The 22,352-nt window shown below is 42.4% G+C and overlaps 1 protein-coding gene across 1 annotated transcript in view; it reads right to left on the minus strand.

Moving 5' to 3' along the window:
• Positions 1–22,352, minus strand: part of MTHFD1L (methylenetetrahydrofolate dehydrogenase (NADP+ dependent) 1 like) — a 160,627-nt gene that overhangs the window by 125,296 nt on the left and 12,979 nt on the right. Inside the window, exons 8-9 of the mRNA XM_087718294.1 lie at positions 17,088–17,199; positions 114–205 (exon numbers count right to left, since the gene is read on the minus strand). Coding sequence (XP_087574420.1) covers positions 114–205; positions 17,088–17,199 — 204 coding nt within the window. The remainder of the gene's footprint in view (positions 1–113; positions 206–17,087; positions 17,200–22,352) is intronic.

The raw sequence follows: 22,352 nt of genomic DNA on the forward strand, positions 1-22,352 counted from the left end.
GGATATCTTTCTTTCCTTATCCTTTACCTTCCATGCTGGTTGAATGCTTGAACCGTGAACCTGCCGTTTGTTTTGTTCCTGTTACATAAAGAGTCACCACGGGACTTACTAACCTGCATGCATATTGCCAATGCCAGATGTTCTACAGCCTCACCTAGATTGCAATCATTGCCTCCTGTTGGATGTCCACGAAAAGCATTCTGTCCTGAAAATGAAAAACAATTGCACCCATGAATCCAGCAGCCTCTTCTTGTAGGAAGATCTTTGGAAAAAAGCTGCAAGAAGATAATTGACACTATTAGCTAAATTACTGCTGAACAAAGGTGCCATATGCATTATAGAAAGCATAGAAACACATCAACATGCAAATAAATAGATACAATACAAATAGACAAAAGTGGGGTGAAATACTGTATAGAGTGAATATATAATTATTGGAACTTCTCTTACATTAACTTGGCGGAGAAGTTTTTTTCAGCCACTTAACAGTAACAATAAATCGTTAGGTGCTGACAAACTCACATAAAGATTTGCATGATTTAACCTTGCAGAGATAATTGGAAAGAATCAAGAGAAGCTTGTAGGCTTAGAAGCAAATTCTGCCTTCTGTCAGCACTTCAGAACTTCACCTCCCCAGTATAGGTAGCCCTCACTTGACAACTGATTGCTTAGCAACCGTTCAAAGTTATGATAGAAACCCCCCACCCCTAAAAAAAAAAGGCTACTTATGACCCGGTTCTGTAGTTTTGATAACTGCACACATCTCCACAGTCACATGACTGCACCCCGGGTGCTTGGCAACTGGTTCAACTGGTTGAAGGGCTCCCTGATCATGTGACTGCAATTTATAATGCTTTTTGCTGGTTTCTGATCTTTTCTGTCAGTTTCCAGTAATAATGTCCATACTTGCATTTATTGATAATTATGGCATTTGCTTAACAGTCGCCACATAAGCATCATAAAATCAGGTTTGGTCATGTGGGTGCCTCAGCTTATGGTCATCATGACTTACAACAGAAATTCCAACCCTCAAGTCAATCTGTACTATCTGGATCTGCTTCTCCTCCTACTGAAAGCAGCAATCAAAACAGAAATGGTACAACTGTTACTAACATGCTCTGAAGGATTGCATTGACATATTGTGTGACACACGTTTTCTGAACGCTTTGCACAGCTGCACTAAATACCATTCCTGTAACATGAGTACTTTCTGTGCTTTTACAATTTCTCCCTCCTGCCACCTTAACAGTTACAATTAAACTGGAAGTTTTTAGAGGGTCTCTGAAGGAAAATCAATCCTCTCGTCCATGGGCCCCATCCAAATTCTCATCACTACCAGCAAGACTTTTACTTGGAATAGTTTTGGATAAAGGAATTATTTCCAGTGTTGTCATGAAATAATTTAAAATATGTCATAGCACAGATATATTTTCCTTTCTTTTTGCCATGTATTAATTCAATAACTGACCACTATCTAGTTTATCTGCAAAATACATAGATGATACATAGACCTATTTGCTTGCCACACTTATGGAATATATATGTATATGTATGTATACATATATATGTATTGGAACTGCTTTGTAACTGTAATGAAGTCAGCTAGTCATCTTTCAGGTACATCCGTATTGTGACCGAGGAAAATATAAAATATCAATCATCATTCAGTTCACCTTTGCCTAATATAAAATCTACTATCTGCAAAGACCAATTCAGTTGCATGTAACAGGAATGAAATGTGTGTAACAAGGCCAAGCTTCATTCCCTGTTTATCCAGGCATACATGACTAAACTGCTGGGGGATAAACTTGTATCTCTCAGCTTGCAAACTGCCTCATGGGGCTGATGTAAATGGAAACTATTTTGTATATATAAATACTGTTAAAATACAAAAAAACGGCCAGATAAATCATTTTGCGCATTTTTATTCTTATTTATTTTGCTTGTACTACAAGAAGTAAAGGAATGTGTAAGATACAGGTACTCCTTGACTTACAACCACAATCAAGCCCAACATTTCTGTTTCTAAGTGAGACAGTTGTTAAGGGAGTTTTGCCCCATTTGACAACCTTTCTCTCCACAGTTTTTAAGTGAATCACTGCATTTGTTAAGATAGTAACAGGGTTGTTAAGTGAATCTGCTTTACCCATTGATTTTGCTTGTCAGAAGGTCATGAAAAGGATACAAAAACTCACTTAATAACTGTCTCGCTTAGCAACAGAAATTTTGGGCTCAATTGTTATAAGTCGAAGATTATCTGTATCTTATGACCCTGGGACACTGCACTGGGACACTGCAAGCATCCAAAATATGAATCAGTTGCCAAAGCATCTGAATTTTGATCACATTATGGAGATGTGGCAATAATTGCAAGTGTGAAAAATGATCATGTCACTTTTTTCAGTGCCACTGTAACTTCACTAAGCAAACTGTTGTAAGTTGACGACTAGCTATATGTAGAATGGATCAGAGTCCTGCTTTTCCTGTTTTGTCCTACTGATAATTCCTTTTAATTATGCCATAATTACCATATTTTTCAGAGTATAAGACGCACCTTTTTCCCTCACAAAAAGAGGCTGAAAATCTGGGTGAGTCTTATACACTGAATACAGCATTTTTGGCCTCCTGAAACCCCACCCCCTTTGCAAAAATGGCTGTGCATAGCCTTTAAGAGGCTTTCAGAGTGCTCCTGGGGGCTGGGGAGGATAAAAATGAGCGAAAAACAAGCCATTTCCCCCCCCCCCGTTCCTAGGAACACTCTACAAGCTTCCTAAGGGGTACGCATTCCCCCCCTTTTTGACAAAAAACGGGCCCATTTTCGCGAAAAAGGGCCATTTTTGAGAAGTCTGCAGAGTGCAAAAACCTTTTTTTAACATTTGCCTCTTCAAAATCTTGGTGCATCTTATACTCCAACAAATACAGTAAGCACAATGGATCATATAATATCATTTCATCATATAATATAGTATATCCAATGAGGTGCCTGGAAGTCCTCTTTGTTCCGTCTCTGGATCTTCAAGCTGTATATATAATTATGAAAATAAAATATCCATATACATTTTTTTAAAATGGTGAAAAGACATAAATGCAAGTATATAGCTTTTTCCTGTCTCCCTCCATAAGCCAGGAATCTGCAAGAAGAAACATACTTATCTGTTTTACTTCACTTCTGACCACCATCCCATTGATCCATCTTCCCAGGCCTCTTCAAGTTTGGAAATATGAAGTTGCGACTCAGTGAAACTTGTTGCCATGAAATTTAATTGAAAACTGGCAAACGTAATATTGAAAAAAACTCGACACAACTTCATATTTAGAAGAAAGCAGAAAGATGTCTGCTTGAGTATCCTTGCATGCTCCAAGCATCTCTTTTAAACCTTTGAATTCAAAACCCTGCACAACCATAGAAGCTCCTAGCTTCATCTGATTTTTAAAAAAATACTGTATAACTTGCAATGCAACTTTAATATCACTAGATCACAATTTGTTTAAGTTTTGATAAAACCATAAAGGAGTCATGAAGAAGATTATAATTTGAACCCTAAACACTCAAGAAAGGGGTGGGGAATAAAACAGCTTTCATTGTGTTCACACTTCGTTCTTCAAGATCGGTCTTCCGGAAAACGTCAATTTAGATTAGAAGTGGAGAATGTTTTGCTGGAAGTGAAAACTCTGTCTACCCTAGCCATAAATCGATGACTGTCACAATGAAATCCTGCTAGGATCTCAGCCAAAACAATAAGAAACAAGAGAGGCCAAATGTGATTCTTTTCCCCTCTTTACTTAAACTTCTGTGCTTCTTCAGATTGTTTGATTTGGCTTCATTTTTTTTATCAGAGCAGAGATAATATGTAGTTGAGTTTCAGAATTTGCCCTCATTGGAAATTGGAGCAGTTGATTTGATGCCAGGAGTAACAGAGTGGAGCATTCTTGTATGAATGGAGTCCACTGAAAAATATTGTGTCTGAAGGCATAAGAAGATTCTATCTCATTCCTTTACACTTGCAAGCTATGCCGTTCTATGGAAAGGTACTCTGTGCTCTGAATTAAGTTTCTCCATCATTCAGTTGCTCAACAATATGTGACAGTGCAGGCCATTATTATTATACCTACTATTCTAATGTTATCCTGTATTTTATATATATATATATATATATATATATATATATATATATATATATATATATATATATATATATATATATATATATATATATATATATATATATATATATATATATATATATAAATATATATGTGTGTGTGTGTGTGTGTGTGTGTGTGTGTGTGTGTGTGTATGTATGTGTGTATGTGTGTATGTATGTATGTATGTGTGTGTGTGTGTGTGTGTATATATATATATATTTAAAGTCACAACCCCTGGTATGCCCAAATATGGGAGGAAGATCACACTTCCATTCTCTGTCCTTCGGCTCGTCACAAGAGACCATCCAGACAGAAACCCAATATTTTTTTACTGTTGCCTTTTTGTTACATTTGTTATATTTGTGCTGATAAATAAATAAAGGGAGACTAGTATAGATCTATTTCAAGCTATTTAGCTCTCATCAGCTAGCCATACCCTTGCTGGGAATCGAACCTGTGCTCTATTGCCTCTTAGGCAGATGTGTTAACCATTGAGCTACAGAGCTGGACTCCTTATCAGCCAGGCCAGGGTGAAAGGTATATATTTAAAGTCACAACCCCTGGTATGCCCAAATATGGGAGGAAGATCACACTTCCATTCACCCTGGCCTGGCTGATAAGGAGTCCAGCTCTGTAGCTCAATGGTTAACACATCTGCCTAAGAGGCAATAGAGCACAGGTTTGATTCCAGCAAGGGTATGGCTAGCTGATGAGAGCTAAATAGCTTGAAATAGATCTATACTAGTCTCCCTTTATTTATTTATCAGCACAAATAAACACACACACACACACACACACACACACACACACACACACACACACACACACACACACACACACACACACACACACATATATATATATATATATATATATATATATATATATATATATATATAATGTTGTTGTATTTGTGCTGATAAATAAATAAAGGGAGACTAGTATAGATCCATTTCAAGCTATTTAGCTCTCATCAGCTAGCCATACCCTTACTGGGATTTGACCCTGGGCTATATTACATACTAGGCAGATATCTTAGCCATTAGGCCACAGGCTCTTATCCGTTATCAGCCAAGCCAGGGTGAAAGGTATCTATTAGATTTTTACAACCCCCGGTATGCCCAAATATGTGAGGAAGATCACTACTTCCATTCTCTGTCCTTCGGCTCGTCACAAGAGACCATCCCGGCAGAAACCCAATTTTTTTTTTAATTTATCAGCACAAATACAACAAAATGTAACAAAAAGGAAACAGTAAAATAAATACACAAATAATAACAAAGGCAACAGTAAAAATATTGGGTTTCTGTCATGATGGACTCTTGTGACGAGCCGATTGACAGATGATGGAAGCAGTTAGCTTCCTCCCATAATTGGGGCTTACCAGGGGTTGTGACACTAAATATAAATAAATAAATAAATATACACATACACACATACATACACACACACACACATATGCAAACATATCTAATATGCTTTCTCCCCACCCCCCTATTTTCTACACAATAACAGTCCTGTGAGGTGGGTTGACCTGAGAGAATGTGACTGGCCCAAAGTCACCCTGCTAGGTTTCATTTTCTTAGGGAGGCCTAGAACTCACAAACCTCTGTGTCAGCCTCTGCTTTGCTGCTGCTTCGGCTGCCATTGAAACGGGGAGGGGAGGGGCATGGTATTTGGGAGGGGAATCATTATGTGCTGGAGGAAGATTCTAGATGCTGCCTGACCATCTTACTGCGCATGTGGAGGAAGGGAGTTTCCCGCCAAGGTTAACTGTCCAGCATTCCATCCTGGTGATGTTTTTTGAAGATATCTCCCACTGACAGTTGGGTGAATTATCATTGGACTATGGACTGGGGTGCCAAGGGGAGGGGATTGAATTATACATGATATTCTTTGCTTTCGCGCCTAATTAACCAGATTCAGCTTAGCTTCGCTACTGTTCGTTTCTAATTAGTAAAAGTACACTTAATTTCAAACAAATGGAGTTGAGTGGTTTCTTTCCTGATTATTAAATGAAGTCGCACCTGACAATAAGCTGAATCTCACCTCGCACCCAACCCGGAGTGAACAACTACTGAGGGGGTGCCCTCACAGAAAGAAAAGAAAATGTCTTTACATGAAAGCGACCAGGAGGAAGACCTGGGTGCAACGGCAGGACCATCTCTAACAGAAAGACTAGCCGAACTGAGAGTGAAAGAACCTGCCATCTGTCCCAGATGGACTTGGGGTGTGGGACAGAAAGAGGAACCTGAGGAATTACAAGCTGGAGTCACGAGAAGGAGGGCAAAGAAAAAAACAGCAGCTGACTGGAGTGGCTCTGGAGAGGAAGACTACAAAATCTCCCACGTCATGAGGCTTCTCGAAGAGGCATGGAGTGAACACCAAATTCGAGAGAGAGCTGTGGAAAGGGAACCAACAGAGGAACTGGAGAAAAGGTACTCACTGCCTAGCTTAAGGGAGACTGGAGAGGCCAAAGGGGGATGTGCACAAGAAAACCCAGAACCAGCCTCCCCCCCTGTGGCTAGAGACATCCTGAGGGCAGGGGGGGGGGGGCAGGCGACGCCGGATGGCTAAGGTCCCACCCTTAAGCGTAAAGTATGATAGAGAACCCAGAGGTCTCGGGTTGTTTATTATTCTGGTCTGGAATTATATGGAAATATATTGGCCTGATTTAGAGACAGATGAATCTAAAGTGAGAATGGTGTTAATGGCCTTGGAGAAGAAAGCAGCCGACTGGATGGTCAGACTACATAATAGCAATTCCCCTCTCCTGAGGAATTTTGATGAATTTATGGGAGCCATGAGGAGGAGGTTCGACAACCCTTTGACCGAGCGTCACGCTAGGCTGAAATTTACGGCCCTTAAACAGGGAAAGAAAACTGTGCCTGACTATGTGCAGGAATTCCAGGAATTGTCAGCCTATATGAGGGGGTGGTCAGAAGAGGCCTTGCTGGATCGATTCGCTGATGGCTTGGATAAAGATGTTTACCAGCAATGCATAAACAGACGCCTTCCCCGTCGTTTAGAAGCTTGGTATGAGAACGCTGCAGACATTGAGTTAGACTTAATCAGGCTTCGTTGCATGGAAGAGGAAGAAGCTGAGAAATCCCCCCTAGCACCCCCTAAACACCCCCCCCCAAGAAGTGAGGGCTGGGGAGGTTTTGCAGGCAAAGCCAGGCCTTCCGCTTGTTTCTGCTGTGGAAAGGAGGAGCATCGTGCTGTGAATTGCCGCGTCAAACTGACCCAACCCGCTCCACCCCCCCCCAAGAGGGAGAGGAAACATGAGAAGGCTCCAAGCAAGAGGAAGGAGGCTGCCTTCGCTGCTGACAATGCTTCTCGACGCTTCGAGCCAGAGGAGGAGGGAGACGGAAGCCCCAGCTCTTCTGACAAATCTGATGATGAGGATTTTCATCGCTGGGTAAGTTCCTGTTCCGGCCCTATGCTTATCCCAATTGAGCTTAGAGTGCCCTCTTCTGGCGCAACAGAAAAACTTCTGGCTCTATTAGATTCTGGGCGTTCCCGTTGCATGATAAGCCATGAAATGGTTGAGAAGCTGGGCTTGAAACTAAAGACTTTAAAAATCCCTATTGCTTTTTGCCAAATAGATGGCTCTATTGCGGGGGGCGGTCCTGCTCATTTTTCCACTGAACCCATCGAGATGTGGATGGGTACCCACCAAGAATTAATAACTTTTATTGTTGCGCCTGGCATGGACCGGCCCCTTATTTTGGGACTCCCCTGGCTCCGTAGATGGAACCCACGCATAAACTGGAGGGAGGGGTAGTTGCGGATTCAAACATCCACACCCCCAGAGGGAAAACATGAAGCTCCAGCCTCTGATACTACTACTACCCCCTCACTGGCAGCCAGGGGGCAGGAAAAGATTGAGGGGGAGGAACGAATACCAAGGGAATATTGGGACCTCATGGATGTTTTTAGTGAAAAATCTTCTGATAAATTGCCTCCTCACAGACCCACTGATTGCACCATTGATATTTTACCTGGAGTAAAGCTTCCAAAGTCCCAAATATATTCAGTGACCCCTAGAGAGATGGAGGAAATGAGGAAATTCATTGATAAAAACTTGGAACGGGGCTTCATTGAGCCAGCGAGGCCCAAGGTAGCAGCTCCAGTATTGTTTGGGGAAAAGAAAGATGGCTCCTTCAGATTATGTGTGAACTTCAAAAATTTAAACTGCATCTCAGCTCAGAACTTGTACCCCTTACCACTGATGAAGGACATGCTGGCCCAACTGGGGAAGGGCCGGATTTTCACTAAATTGGACCTAAGGGAAGCATACTATAGAGTCAGAATTAAGGAGGGAGACGAATGGAAAACTGCTTTCAACTGCCCCCTTGGTTGTTTCCAATTTTGGGTAATGCCATTTGGCCTCCAGGGGGCGCCAGCGGTCTTCAGGCAGTTAATTAATGAGGTTTTACATGACCATCTTTACAAAGGCGTAATGGTCTATTTAGACGATACCCTTATTTACACAGAAACATGTGAAGCTGGTTCGCACAGTTCTGAAAAAACTCTGGGCGGCGGAACTCTACACCAAATTATCCAAGTGCAAATTTCATCAGGAGAAAGTTGATTACCTAGGCTATCGCATCTCCCACAAGGGAATTGAAATGAACCCCGCTAAGGTCAGAGCGGTCACCGAGTGGGAGGCCCCACGTACACGTAAGCAATTGCAGAAATTCTTGGGTTTTGCTAACTTCTATCGTCAATTTATTCCCTCCTTTGCTAAGATAGCTCTCCCTATAACTAACCTCCTTAAGTTGAAAGGAGGGGCCAAGCCTAAACCTAGCAAACCGCTGGATTGGACTATGGACTGTCAAGCTGCTTTCGAGAAGTTGAAACGCCTCTTTGCGGAGGAACCAGTCCTCAAACACCCGGACATGGACGCACCTTTTGTGGTCCAAGCTGACGCAAGTGATGTGGCAGTGGGAGCTGTACTACTTCAAGCTAATAGCCAAGGTAAATTACAACCCTGCGCTTACACCTCTCGCAAACTGACCGACACGGAGAGACGTTGGGCCATTTGGGAGAAAGAGGCTTTTGCTGTTCGCTGGGCTTTATCCACGTGGCGCCATTTTCTGGAGGGCGCCAAGCACCCTTTCGAGGTGTGGACTGACCATAAAAACTTGGAAGCACTGAGAACCCCCAGAAAACTTTCTCCTAAGCCAGTGATGGCGAACCTATGACACGCGTGTCAGTGCTGACACGCGTAGCCATTTGGGGTGACACGCACAGGCTTCATCCCTAAGGTGACCAGACGTCCCACTTTTGGTGGGACAGGAACGATCTTTCATCATTTTTCCCGCGTCCCGCCCGCTTCTCAAAAAAACCCGCTTTATTTCGTCGCTCGCTGGCTCTCCCGCCCATCATCAGCTGCCGCTAGCTCGCTCATTCCTTTCCCCCATCTAAGCCAGCCCAGTCTGCCGCTCACTGATTGGCCTGGACTCCAGCCAATCAGTGAGCTGGCTGGGATGGAAAACTAAGCACGCGGCATCCTAGCCAGCTCACTGATTGGCTGGAGTCAGCTTAAGCACGCCGCACGAGTCTCCATTTCATTTCGCCTTCACTGTTTGCTTGTGCTGCTTCACTGGTGAGTAACCGGTGGGAATCGGGAGGCTTTGCCGCTTAGAGTGGGCGGCGGCAGCCTTTAGCAAGGGAAGGCCTTCCCTAGGGAGTCTGGATTTCCCCCCCCGCCTCCTCCACTAGCCTTTGTCCCTCCACAGGGCGGCTGGGGGAGGAGACGGCCCTCCTCTCCTTCTCCCCCTTTGCGGAGTTGGGCGGGTGGGCCGTCTCCTCCCCCCAGCCACCCTACTGTGGAGGGACAAAGGCTAGTGGAGGAGGCGAGGTGAGGCGGGGCGGGGGGGGAAGCCAGCCCACGGCGGCTACTGCCAGCCCGCAGCCTCCCTACCCTGAAAGAGAAACCTGGGAGAAGATGCGGGGGGGGGATTCGCATGGGGCGGGCTGCAAGAGGGAGGGAGGGAGTCTGGGGCGGGCGGATGGCAGTGGGATCGCTGCCCGGGAGCCGCCAGAAGCCTGCTGCGGTGGGAAGCGAGTCTGCAAGGCTTGGTTGCTTCCCACCCGGAGGTGGCGGCAAGAGCAGCGCGTTGTTGTTGTTGTTGAAGAAGACGCCGGGGCCAGCCTGCTCGTCCATGGCTGGAGCCGTCGTCGCGGGCAGGAGGGACCTTCCGTTCTTCCTCCGCACGTCGCCCGCGCGGTCGTTACAGTCGCTGCCCGGCTCCAGCCATGGACGAGCAGGCTGGCCCCAACAACAACAACGCACTGCTCTTGCCGCCACCTCCGGATGGGAAGCAACCACGCCTGTGCGGCCCCTGTGCTGCGGTGGGAAGCAAGTCTGCAAGGCTTGGTTGCTTCCCATCCGGAGGTGGCGGCAAGAGCAGCGCGTTGTTGTTGTTGGGGCCAGCCTGCTCGTCCATGGCTGGAGCCGTCGCCGCGAGCGGGAGGGACCTTCCGTTCTTCCTCCGCACCTCGCCCGAGCAGTCGTTACAGTCGCTGCCCGGCTCCAGCCATGGACGAGCAGGCTGGCCCCAACAACAACAACGCGCTGCTCTTGCCGCCACCTCCGGATGGGAAGCAACCACGCCTGTGCGGCCCCTGTGCTGCGGTGGGAAGCGAGTCTGCAAGGCTTGGTTGCTTCCCGCCACCGCCGCTTCCCTCGTCCGTCTCGATTGCTGGAAGCAGTAACAAACGGCGCGTCTGCTCCGCTGTCAGCGCCTTGACAGCCACCCCAGCCGGCGGCTACCGGGCCTCGCTGGAGTCAATTGCAAAACCGCGTTCAGCGCTTTGAGGACCTGAGGCATCTTGGGAAATGCAGTTCCCTATCGGAAAGAATGGAGTAGCTGCGAATTTGTAACAACAGAAGATAATAACTTGGTGCTGTGCAGATTACGAAAATCTCAAGTTTGATTTGCACACTGTTTTTTAAAAGTTAGATAAAGAAATTATGCTGTGAAAGCGACTAGAAAGCCTCCCCTCCCCTTCCTGTGTGCGAGAAAGGGAAGGAGAGGAAGGAAGGAGGGAGGGGGGAAGGAAAAGAAGAAGGGAGGGGGGAGAAGATGGAAGGAGAAAAGATGGATGGAAGGAGAAAGAATGGGAGGAGAAGGAGGAAGATGGAAGAAAAAAAGAAGAAAAAGAAGAAGGGAGGGAGAAAAGAGGGAAGGAGGTAGGAAGAAAAGGGGAAGAGAGGGAAAGAGCAGAAAGACAAAGAGGATGAAGTTGATAGGCAAGAGGAAAGAGGAAGGAAGGAAAAAAGAAAAAGGGAGGGAGAGAGGAAAGAAGAAAAGATGGAACTAGAAAGGAAAGAAGGGAGGGAGGGAGGAAAGGGGAAGACACGGAAAGAGCAGAAAGACAGAGAAGGTGAAGGTAGATAGGCAGAAGGAAGGAAGAAGGAAGAAATAGGAAAGGAGGGAAGGAGGAAGGAACAGAAGCGAAGAGGAAGAGAGAAATGGAAAGAGCAGAAAGACAGAAGGTAGATGGGCAAAAGAAATGAAGCTGAAAGAATGGAAGGAGGAAGGAAGAGAAAAGGAGGAAGGGAGTGAGTGAGGAAAGAAGAGAGGATGGAAGGAGAAAGGAAGGAAGAGAGGGAAAGAGCAGAAGACAGATAAGGTGAAGGTAGATAAGCAAGAGGAATGAAGGAAGAAGTGAGGAGTCTCGAGGAGGGGGAAAACATTTAGTGACCAGAGTTACAATGGCATTGAAAAAAGTGACTGATGACCATTTTTCACACTTAGCGACCGTTGCAATCAGGGCGCAGCATAGACTGTTTTTGGCCTTTACGATAGATATTCTTGATATTTAATAGGTAAGGCGTGCACAGAGAGTCTACTCCTGGGACTGTTGGTTACGACCGCACCACAGCAGGGAACAGCGGAGGGCCAACAGGAACTGTGAGCGCCATTAGCAGCAACTATTGGGGTGCCATGGACTTGTAATTGCCACAATAACTGAGATAAGTGAGGGGGAGGTTGTGCCAGTTAGCTTGTTAGGCTAGTTAACCCCTAATTGGCTATCTAGAATTCTATCTGCTGTCACTGGCCCACTGATGGAGCACCCAAAAAATAAAAAACAAAGGTTAAGTAAAGGGAGTGGTAGTGGCAGTGGCCGACCCTTTCAAGAGACATGGAGCGAGATGTATGGCATTATAGAAAAAAATGGCAGATCATTTTGCGTTCTATGTTCTGAAACGGTAGTAAGCAGAACATGGAATATAAATAGACATTTTGAAACTAATTATTCCCAGCTCTTGGAAAAAAGTGAGGATGAAAGGAGGGAATACATTTCCAGGAAGCTACACCTTTATAAGAGCCAATCTAACTCCATCCTTAAATTTATGAAAGGCTCTACAAATTTAAACTCTGCAAGTTTGAGCATTGCTCACTCCATAGCTCAGCATGCAAAAGCGCTTAATGAGGGAGAATTTATTAAAGAAACTCTCCTAAGATGTGCGCCAGTTCTATTTCACGATATGCAGAATAAAGATGCAATTATTAAGAGAATATCTGAGTTACCACTCAGTAGAAATATCATAAAAGACCGAATAATGAGACTGAACACAAACGTACAACAGCAATTAAAGAGAGACATAAGGAATTGTAAATATTTTTCCATCTCTCTTGATGAAACTACTGATGTCACATCGCATGCTCAGTTGGCCATTATTGGTCGATATTCTGATGGTCACACAATGAGAGAAGAGTTGATAAAGTTAGTATCAGTGCCAACAAGTACATCAGGAAGCAAAATATGTAAGGTTGTTATGCAAACATTCTGTGACCTAAGCATTGATATATCTAAAGTTGTGTCAGTGACGACAGATGGTGCCCCAAACATGGTGGGGAAAAATGTTGGATTTGTGAAATTGTTTACAGAAGCTATTGGACACGCGATTGTGCCTTTTCATTGTATTATCCATCAGGAGGCTTTATGTGCCAAGGCAGGATTCACTGACTTAAATGACTTAATGTCAGTTCTAACAAAAATAGTTAATTTAATAGCTGCTCGCCCCCTTCACAAGCGAGAATTTTCAGCACTTTTACAGGAGGTTGATTCCACCTACAGTGGACTGCTGATGTACAATAATGTAAGATGGCTGAGCCGAGGCAAGGTTCTTGAGCGCTTTGTGGAGTGCTTTGAAGAAATTAAGGTATTTCTTGAAGAGAAGGATCTGGGAAACTTTCCTCAGCTCAATGATGATAAGTGGGTCAACACCCTGATGTTTTTTACAGATCTCTCTGTTCATGTTAATGAACTGAACTTAAACTTACAAGGTTTTGGCAAAAGTATTGATGTTATGTTTGGATACATAAAAGCTTTTGAAAGTAAAGTAAAAATTTTCAAGCGAGATGTAGAAACTAAAACGTATAAGTATTTTCCTCGAGTACAAAAGCATTTTGAGAAGGCCAATGCAGCTGTACAAAATGAAGTGGAACTCTTGCATATGAAGTACCAGCATGTTTTAGACTCGTTACTTGACCAGTTTACTGATAGATTTAGTCAATTTAGAAGCCTAGAACAGACCATGAAAATAATTAAGTATCCTGATGTAGTAGTCTACAATAGTTTGGAATTAAATGGTTTCCAATGGATGCAAATAGATGATTTGGAGATGCAGCTTGCAGAATTTCAAGACAGCATCTGGGCTCAGGTGTTTGTCGACTTGAGGTCAAAGCTTGAGAATCTGGAAAGGGGCCGCTTGGAGAATAAAGATGAATGCCACTACGAACAGGAAATTTGGAGTGCCTGGAACAGACTACCAAATACTTTTAGCACCCTGACAAATATAGCAACAGCTTTACTCACAATTTTTCCTTCTACGTACTTTTGTGAGACCTTATTCTCAGCATTAAATAATATCAAAACCAACAAAAGAAACAGATTGACAGATAAGGTTAGTAGCGCTTTCTTGGGCCTGAAGTGTACAAAATACCAACCTTCAATTGAAGATTTAGCCAATGAAATTCAGCAACAAAAAAGTCACTAATAGGCAGGTTAGTTAAAGAATTCGCCCTCCCCCTCACTTATCTCAGTTCACGGCAGCCAACTCCACAGCCCTGGTTCACGGCACCCCAAACAAGTTCAATAATATCAAGGGCAACATACGAAATTGACTGATGAACAAAGAAGTTACTAAGCAGGTATGTTAAATAATTTGTTTTTGGTTTATTAAATACAATTATATTGCAATTATATATTTTTGTAGTTTAAACTATAAATTGCGCAAAATTATGTTTTTGTCGAAGTGACACACAACGCGAGTTATGCTCGATTTTTTGCCGATTTTTGACACACCACGCCAAAAAGGTTGCCCATCACTGTCCTAAGCAAATGCACTGGGCTCAGCATTTCAATAGATTCAATTTTACCTTGAAATACATTCCAGGAGGGAAAAACTTTATGGCTGATGCTTTGTCCAGGCTCCCTCAGTACAACTGTTCAAAGCTCAGTGTTGTCCAGCCTGTCATTCCCACAAAGAGCCTCGCTGCTCCTGTTGTTACTAGAAGTCAAGCAACTTCTAAGGTAAAGGTCACTTAGGACTTTCTTTCTAACCTAAAAAGGCCCTTACTGAGGATGAGTGGTTCCAGCAACACATGAATGAATGCACTATGAAGGATGGATTGCCTTGGATTGGAGCAAAGTTATACATTCCTGTGTCCATTAGAGCCATTGTTCTTCAACGGGCTCATGACTCCCGGATGGCTGGACACTTTGGATTCGTCAAGACTCTACACCTCGTCAAGAGGCAATTTTGGTGGCCTTCATTGAAAAAGGACATTGAGGCTTACGTTGCTAGTTGTCCCATTTGTGCCGCTGCTAAACGCCCTCCGGGTAAGCCCCAGGGGTTACTCCAGGCGGTGGCTCGCCCAGTGACTCCTGGAAGGAGATCTCCATGGATTTCATTGTTGAACTTCCAGAGATTCAAGGACACACAGTCATCTGGGTTGTTACGGACTTATTCTCCAAGCAAGTCCATTTCATCCCTTGCTCCAAGATCCCTTCAGCTAAATCTCTCGCTAAGATGTTCATCTCTCACATATATCGCTTACATGGGGTGCCCGACCGCATCATTTCAGACAGGGGTGTTCAGTTCACCTCCCTATTCTGGAAAGAGTTTCTGAAACGGATTGGCTCCGCCCAGGGGTTAAGCTCCTCCCACCACCCTCAGACTAATGGGGCTTGCGAGAGGACTAATTCTGTACTAGAACAATATTTACGTTGTTTCATCAACTACCAGCAAGATGATTGGGTGGAATTGTTGCCTCACGCTGAGGTGGCTTACAACAATTCCGTGCACAGCAATACTGGCTTTACCCCTTTTCGTGTTGTGTACGGCCAAGATTTTGTACCCATTCCTGAAATTCCTTGCGAGCAACCGCAGGTGTCTTCGCTGTCCGTGTGGAATGATCGCCTTCGGGATGTTTGGCCTTTGGCTCTCCAGACTCTAGATGCTACGCACCGCGCTCATAAGAAACAGGCTGATAAGAAACGGACTAAGCCCTATGAGTACAAAGTTGGTGATCAAGTTTATTTATCCACTAGATTTCTTCAAACACCCCAGAAGTCAAAGAAATTGGGCCCAAAATATGTTGGCCTGTTTCCCATTGTCAAGATCATCAACCCTGTTTCCGTCCGACTCCAATTGCCTAAGCATCTCAACCGGGTTTACCCTGTTTTTCATGTTAATCTCCTGAAGCCTCTCCTCACTTCTTCTTTGAGAACACCTTTCCCTCCTCCATCTGCACCGCTTTTCATAGAGGATGAGCAACATTTCGAGATCCGTGAGATTCTGGACTCTCGTAGGCAGCGAAACCATGTTCAGTACCTGGTGGCTTGGAAGCATTTTCCCCCATCTCACACTGAATGGGTTGACGGATCCCATGTTCGAGCACCTTGTCTGCTCCGCAAGTTCTACTCTCCCTATCCTGACAAGCCCTGATTGTTAGACAGTCTCCTAAATTTCCTTTCTTTTGTTTTTCTCCCTTACCCTTTCTCTCTACCATGTGTTGTTGTCTGTCGGTTTGTGTTCTTTTTGTTCCTGCAGGTCTGACTGCCCTTTTCTGGAGGAGGGCCGGATGTCAGCCTCTGCTTTGCTGCTGCTTTGGCTGCCATTGAAACGGGGAGGGGGGGGCATGGTATTTGGGATGGGAATTATTATGTGCTGGAGGAAGATTCTAGACGCTGCCTGACCATCTTACTGCGCATGTGGAGGGAGTTTCCCGCCAAGGTTAACTGTCCAGCATTCCATCCTGGTGATGTTTTTTGAAGATATCTCCCACTGACAGTTGGGTGAATTATCATTGGACTATGGACTGGGGTGCCAAGGGGAGGGGATTGAATTATACATGATATTCTTTGCTTTCGCGCCTAATTAACCAGATTCAGCTTAGCTTCGCTACTGTTCGTTTCTAATTAGTAAAAGTACACTTAATTTCAAACAAATGGAGTTGAATGGTTTCTTTCCTGATTATTAAATGAAGTCGCACCTGACACTCTGGTTTCTAGGTCAGCACCTTAGCTGCTATACCAAGCTGGCTATATATTATGACACTGAAAAATGGAAAATCTATCAACTATTAACCTGGAGGCTCAGAGTTCAACACATCAATTAATGCCCAGAGAGAGAGAAAGAGAGAGAAGAAACATAGGCACTAATGGCTCTATGCATCAGCCAACAAGAATTAGTCAGGAATGCCGGTAACAAAGTAAAGGCAAGAACCATTTTCTGAAGTAATGCTACTGTCATAGGATTTTTCTGTATCAGACAAAGGAAAATTTATTTTTCTGCCCTTTATTTTAAAGTTTAAGATATAAGAGCATAATTTTTTGACATTAAGAAATTAATTCTTGCAAGTGTTAAGCTTTAGCACCCATTTACTGTACTTTACATCTCCAACAAAACTCACCCCATAAAGTGCTTTGTGAAAAATCCACTGTAGTGATCTCAGGATTTTTCCAAGCCACTGTGATCTCTTCAGGTTTGGTACTGCCCACGACCATCATATCAGCATCACGAAGCTAAGATGTATAAAATAACATACACTTGATTGTATTATGGGATATATCTGGAAACACAAAGTGCTGAGCAATGTTTAATCAGCTATAATCAGAAAATACATAATTGAGAAATTAATATGCATATACAATGTGTTGTATATGTATAAACTAAGCAACCTCCTAAACCTTGGTTGAAAATTGGTTTATTTTAATGAGTTATAACAGCAACACTTTAGTTAATTATCCTATGTATTTCCTGAAACTATGTCTTGGGGAAAAAGAGAAATAAGAGCAAATAGTAGTTATGTCAGTTGTTTTTATAAATCTAAACCTTGCTGAATGTTGGTTTTCTTTTATAAATGAATTAAAATTCTGTTAAACACAATGGACCAATCTGGGTGCCTTGCTAAATTATATTTTAGTGTTATACGAACATAAATCTAATACAAACTTCGATTTCAACCATGGTTTTGCTTATTTATGTAGGAAAGGAAGGACAGCATAGCAAATGTCTCTGACCTGATTTCAATGGCAAGAAAGAAAAGGAGCAGCCTAACAGTACACTCCCAAGCAAAAAGCAAAAAGAGATGCACTTAGTCTTTTAATTGGGTACAAGGTCTTGCTGAAATAAACTTGTGTTTGAAATGTGTCAGTCCTACAAGATAAACCAGACTAAAAGACCAATGCCATATAGGCCAGGCATTTCTTTTATTGTAAACTTTATAGTAACAGAATCATGCAAGTCTAAATGTGCTTCCTCCCTCCTTTCCTTTATCTTTATCTGAGCTAGGGAAGGGCTTATCTGATATGGTTAAGTTTTCTCAATTTATTTTCTTGGCCTTGGCTCAAGCCCCACTTATCTGACTGTCCCTTGGTAGCAGTTTTTCTTCCTGTTCTTCAAGGCTACTCTCTCCACATGTCAGCAAGGTGGAGTTTACATCATTTTCTGATGAGAGTGAGTTCCACAAGGTGAATATTATCATAGGCAAATGTTAGCCTTGCGAGGCACATTAGAAAAGACCAACATTAACTTTATTTGCATTGTAGGCTTATATTATCACAATCTTTCAAGTACACCTCTTTCCCCTTATCTTTACAGTCCAACAACCTAGGAAGGATCCCTTCTGAGATGTTGGCTATGCCCACATTCCTTTCATGAGCTCAGCTGCTTCTTAGATGAGCATCGCCTAGATTGTGGCTCTTCTTCCTGTCTGCCAAGGTCATTCCCACATACCATTACAAGACCCGTCATGTGTCTGTGCCCAATGTAACATCAGGAGGAGCAGAGGTGGTCAGTATGACTTTTGTAGATGGCTAAAGGAGTTGACTAAAATATGATGAAGTGTTGCATCATATACTCTAGGGCTATGCCAGGTAGGACCAGTATTTGGATTAGGCTTGGAAACTTAAAGGCAACTCATACACCAAATTTAATTTGTGCTATTTTACACTGGTAGATATGTCCCACCTAAAGCCTAGCTGCTGCTGCTTTTTAAAAAACAGCTGCAACTTATAGAAAATCTCCAAAGGCAGACCTAGATAGTGACAAGGACATGGGTTATTGACATCAGGACAATAACCCATGTCAGGTTATCGTGTTTCTGAAAGCTTAACAGCTATAATACAAATAACATCAATCACATTTTAGGATCTGTTTTCCTATGATATTCAGAATGATATTAGGATCATTCTGAATTTTACTACTGTATTTTATTATGTTATTCCAATATATTTAGGTTATTTGAAATTTAATAAGCAAATCCTCTTTTTCATTAATGAAATGCAAGGAGTGCCCAGGCTTTATTAATCAGCTTGCTCTTGTCCAGGATTCATTAGTATTCCAACAGACTACTAAGATGTTCAATCAAAAATAATTAAAATTAGTTTGGCAGGACTTGCTCTTTATAAATTAATACTGGTAGCTAGTCAGTACTAACAGTGTGCTATTTTTGTGCAACCTGCCTGTCAGGTACTTAATCTTGAGACAGTACAACACAGCATCCTGACACAGAAAGGATTATGGCTTGGTTGTTTGCTTGCAGGCATTTCATTACCCAACTAGGTAACATCTTCAGTGGATAATGAATATTTGTGAGTAAACAACAGAGCGCAAAGAGCACCAAGAATGCCACAATACACTATCCGAACTACACAAAGAATTGGAGTACAGCAACCTGTCTCAATGTTTGATCCACCTTGTAAACAGTATACATTTCACATTACAAAGAATCTCCCATAGACTAAGCAAGGATGAAAAAATAATAATAATGAAACCCATTTCCTTGCAAATGCATCATATGGTTTCCAATTAGTCGTAAAACCAACACAAAACACCTGCTATTTGTAATTGAAACCAAATGTGATAGAAAACTGACAGAAGTGTGAACACTCATCCAAAGGACAACTAGTTACACATTGTAAAATGCTTTAAAATCCATTAATGAGATCATGCTGCAAAGAGTGAATTAAAAAAATCATGTGTGGGGAAAGATTCCCTATGCTCATTCTCATGGGAATTAATAGCATTTTCTTCCAGCAAACTGGACAAGATTAAATCCAATAAAAACTCTGAATCTTTAGTTCATAGCATTACACAACTTCAGTGAAAATTATGCTAGAAGATTATATTATCTTTTAAGACCCTCCCATTCCCAGAAAGAGCATAAAATGTTAAATCAACACAAATTCATGCACTATAAACCAGTACGTCCTAATCAAGATGCCGTATTACTGAGAACTGCCTAAAGATTGCATTCCTCTACAGTTGACATCAATTTCTTAAAGTGACATCATAAACTTCAGGATGAAATAATTACAGTTTTTAAAAAGAAGATGTTTTTTAAGACAAATGGCAGGTTTCTGTTAATGAAATAAAGCAATCAGGTATTGAAAGCAATAGGAATTAATGGGAATTTTTTAGATGGGCTCTCAGTTGCTAGTTATTGAAGTAAAGGCTATGGCCAAGGCTGTTTTTGAAACATAGGGAAATAGCAATTTGTCCAAATGCCAGAGTTCAAAAATTAGCAAATCAGGATCAACACAGTTCCATAACATGGTCACTACCTTGATAATGAATAGGGTCCCAATACAGTTCAATATTGAAGTTTAAACCTATAAAACCCTATGAAACTTGACACTTAGGCATTTAACATTTCAGTGCAGATATCTGTCAATATCTTTTGATATCAATATCTTTTGGATGGCAAAAGAGGAAAAAGATCCCAATCAATGTTTTTGAGTTGTGGTCCCATATTATGGAATGGCTTCCCTCTTGAAGTTAGACCAGAACCTCATTGTGGCCTCCTAGAAGCTACTGAAAACCAAACATTTCCAGAGGGCATCTGGGGAACGAGCTGACAGCACTGCACCTATTTGTATTATATGCCCACTTGATTAATATGTTGTGATTTTATGTTTTTCTGTTTTAGGTAGTGATCCACCTGGAGTCTTTATGGAGTCTGGAGATATAAAAGTACAATCAATCAATATATCTACATTTTTCAACTCAAAGAATAATAACTTTTTCCCCATGTTTGCATATGAGACACAGGTGTTTCCTCTGTTCGTAACAGGACAAGAATGCTTGTTTCGAAACTGGGAACATTATTACAGTGGGATCTCCAACAATGGCTTTGTGTTAATGAGAAAGCAGTACACCCAGTTATTGCTGCCCTGCTAATTCCATAAGTCATCAAGAAATGCTTACTCTTGTTCTTATCCTATTGACAGGTACAATGTGTCTGTCCTTGCTGTCCACATCCTTATTCAGTTCCACATCAATTGGCTAACATAGGATGATATGAAGCTGATTTGAGAATTATGATTCGTGAGCCTCTCCCACCAGATATCCTCCAGATGTGAAGGCATTGTTGACTGGGATTCTGGGACTTGCAGTCCCCACATATCTGAAGATTACCAGATAAGGATTGACTATATTCAAAGACAAATGTTGATCTTTATATTAAAGAGATATGTACACAAAAATTAAAAGAAATCTTAGGTTTAAGGTATGAATCTCAAAACCAAAATTCACCACTATGCAGGGATTTGCAATAGTATTTCACAAGTTTTATTTTTCCTTTAATGTGGCCAAAGGTAAAATAAAGGAGTCCCTGTGGATTTTACTCTGCCAATTATTGCTGACTGTAGGGGATGGTGCTCATCTCTGTTTCAAGGCCATTGAGCCAGTACTGTTCAAAAACATTTCCATGATCATGCGGCCAGCATGACATCACAGAGTGTTGTTACCTTCCCACTGAAGTGGTACGTATTTATCTACTCCCATTTCCATGCTTCTGAACTGAGCAGGAGCTACGGAAAGAATGGGAACTCACCCCATCGTGTGGCGTTTGGGTCTTGAACCTGGCCTGCCGGCTTTCCAACCGACAAGCCCAGTATCTCAACCGCTGAGCCACTTAATTGTATATTACTGTAATGAAATTAAAATATCATTGTATTATAATTGCACAATTATCAAAATACAATGTGATGCCATGAAGACTAAACAAGTTAGGACAATTGCCAGAATTTTAAAATTTAAGGAGGTTGTTTCGACATTGGGGACAACAATTATGCTTTTCCAAATTTTCATGAACAAAATGATACGGTAACCTCAGCAGCTGTAAAAACAGAATCTTTCCAATGGAGAAATATCTTAGCATCACAGCTGTTCAGTTTAGAGAAAACATATTTTATAGTTTCAATTATGAACTCCAAACAGAAAAAGATCAGCCACCCTATTTGACTTGGCTGCCACCTTCTGGAAATCTGTGGAATACTGGAAGCTGGATTCCAACCGAGCCAGAGAAATTGCAATGCTTATTTTGCATTCCAGCATTCCAGCATTTGCAGTCAGTATCCTCAAATAAATTGCTGGGGCCAAAACATAAAAAAGCCAATTATGACAAAGCTTTCCTTGACTTCATCAGCACTGACACTTCCTTTGCTCCTGTTGCCAATGAATTAAAAATTAACATCATCATCATCAACAAGGAGGATTCATTTGGAGTCTTTGGGAAGGTGTTTCAACATATTTGATTGATAGAGTATGACAGTGACAATGAACAAAAATTGACAAGTACAATGCAGTTTAAACCAAGTAAGTAGGGAACAGATCAGATTTTGCTCCTTAGTAGGGATAACAGTAATCAGACCCTGGTCTCAAAAATGAAACT

This window comes from Thamnophis sirtalis, unplaced genomic scaffold, assembly GCF_051295495.1.
Source record: "Thamnophis sirtalis isolate CommonGarterSnake01/CBP01778 unplaced genomic scaffold, rThaSir2_p1.2 scaffold_6, whole genome shotgun sequence".
Lineage (NCBI taxonomy): Eukaryota > Metazoa > Chordata > Lepidosauria > Squamata > Natricidae > Thamnophis > Thamnophis sirtalis.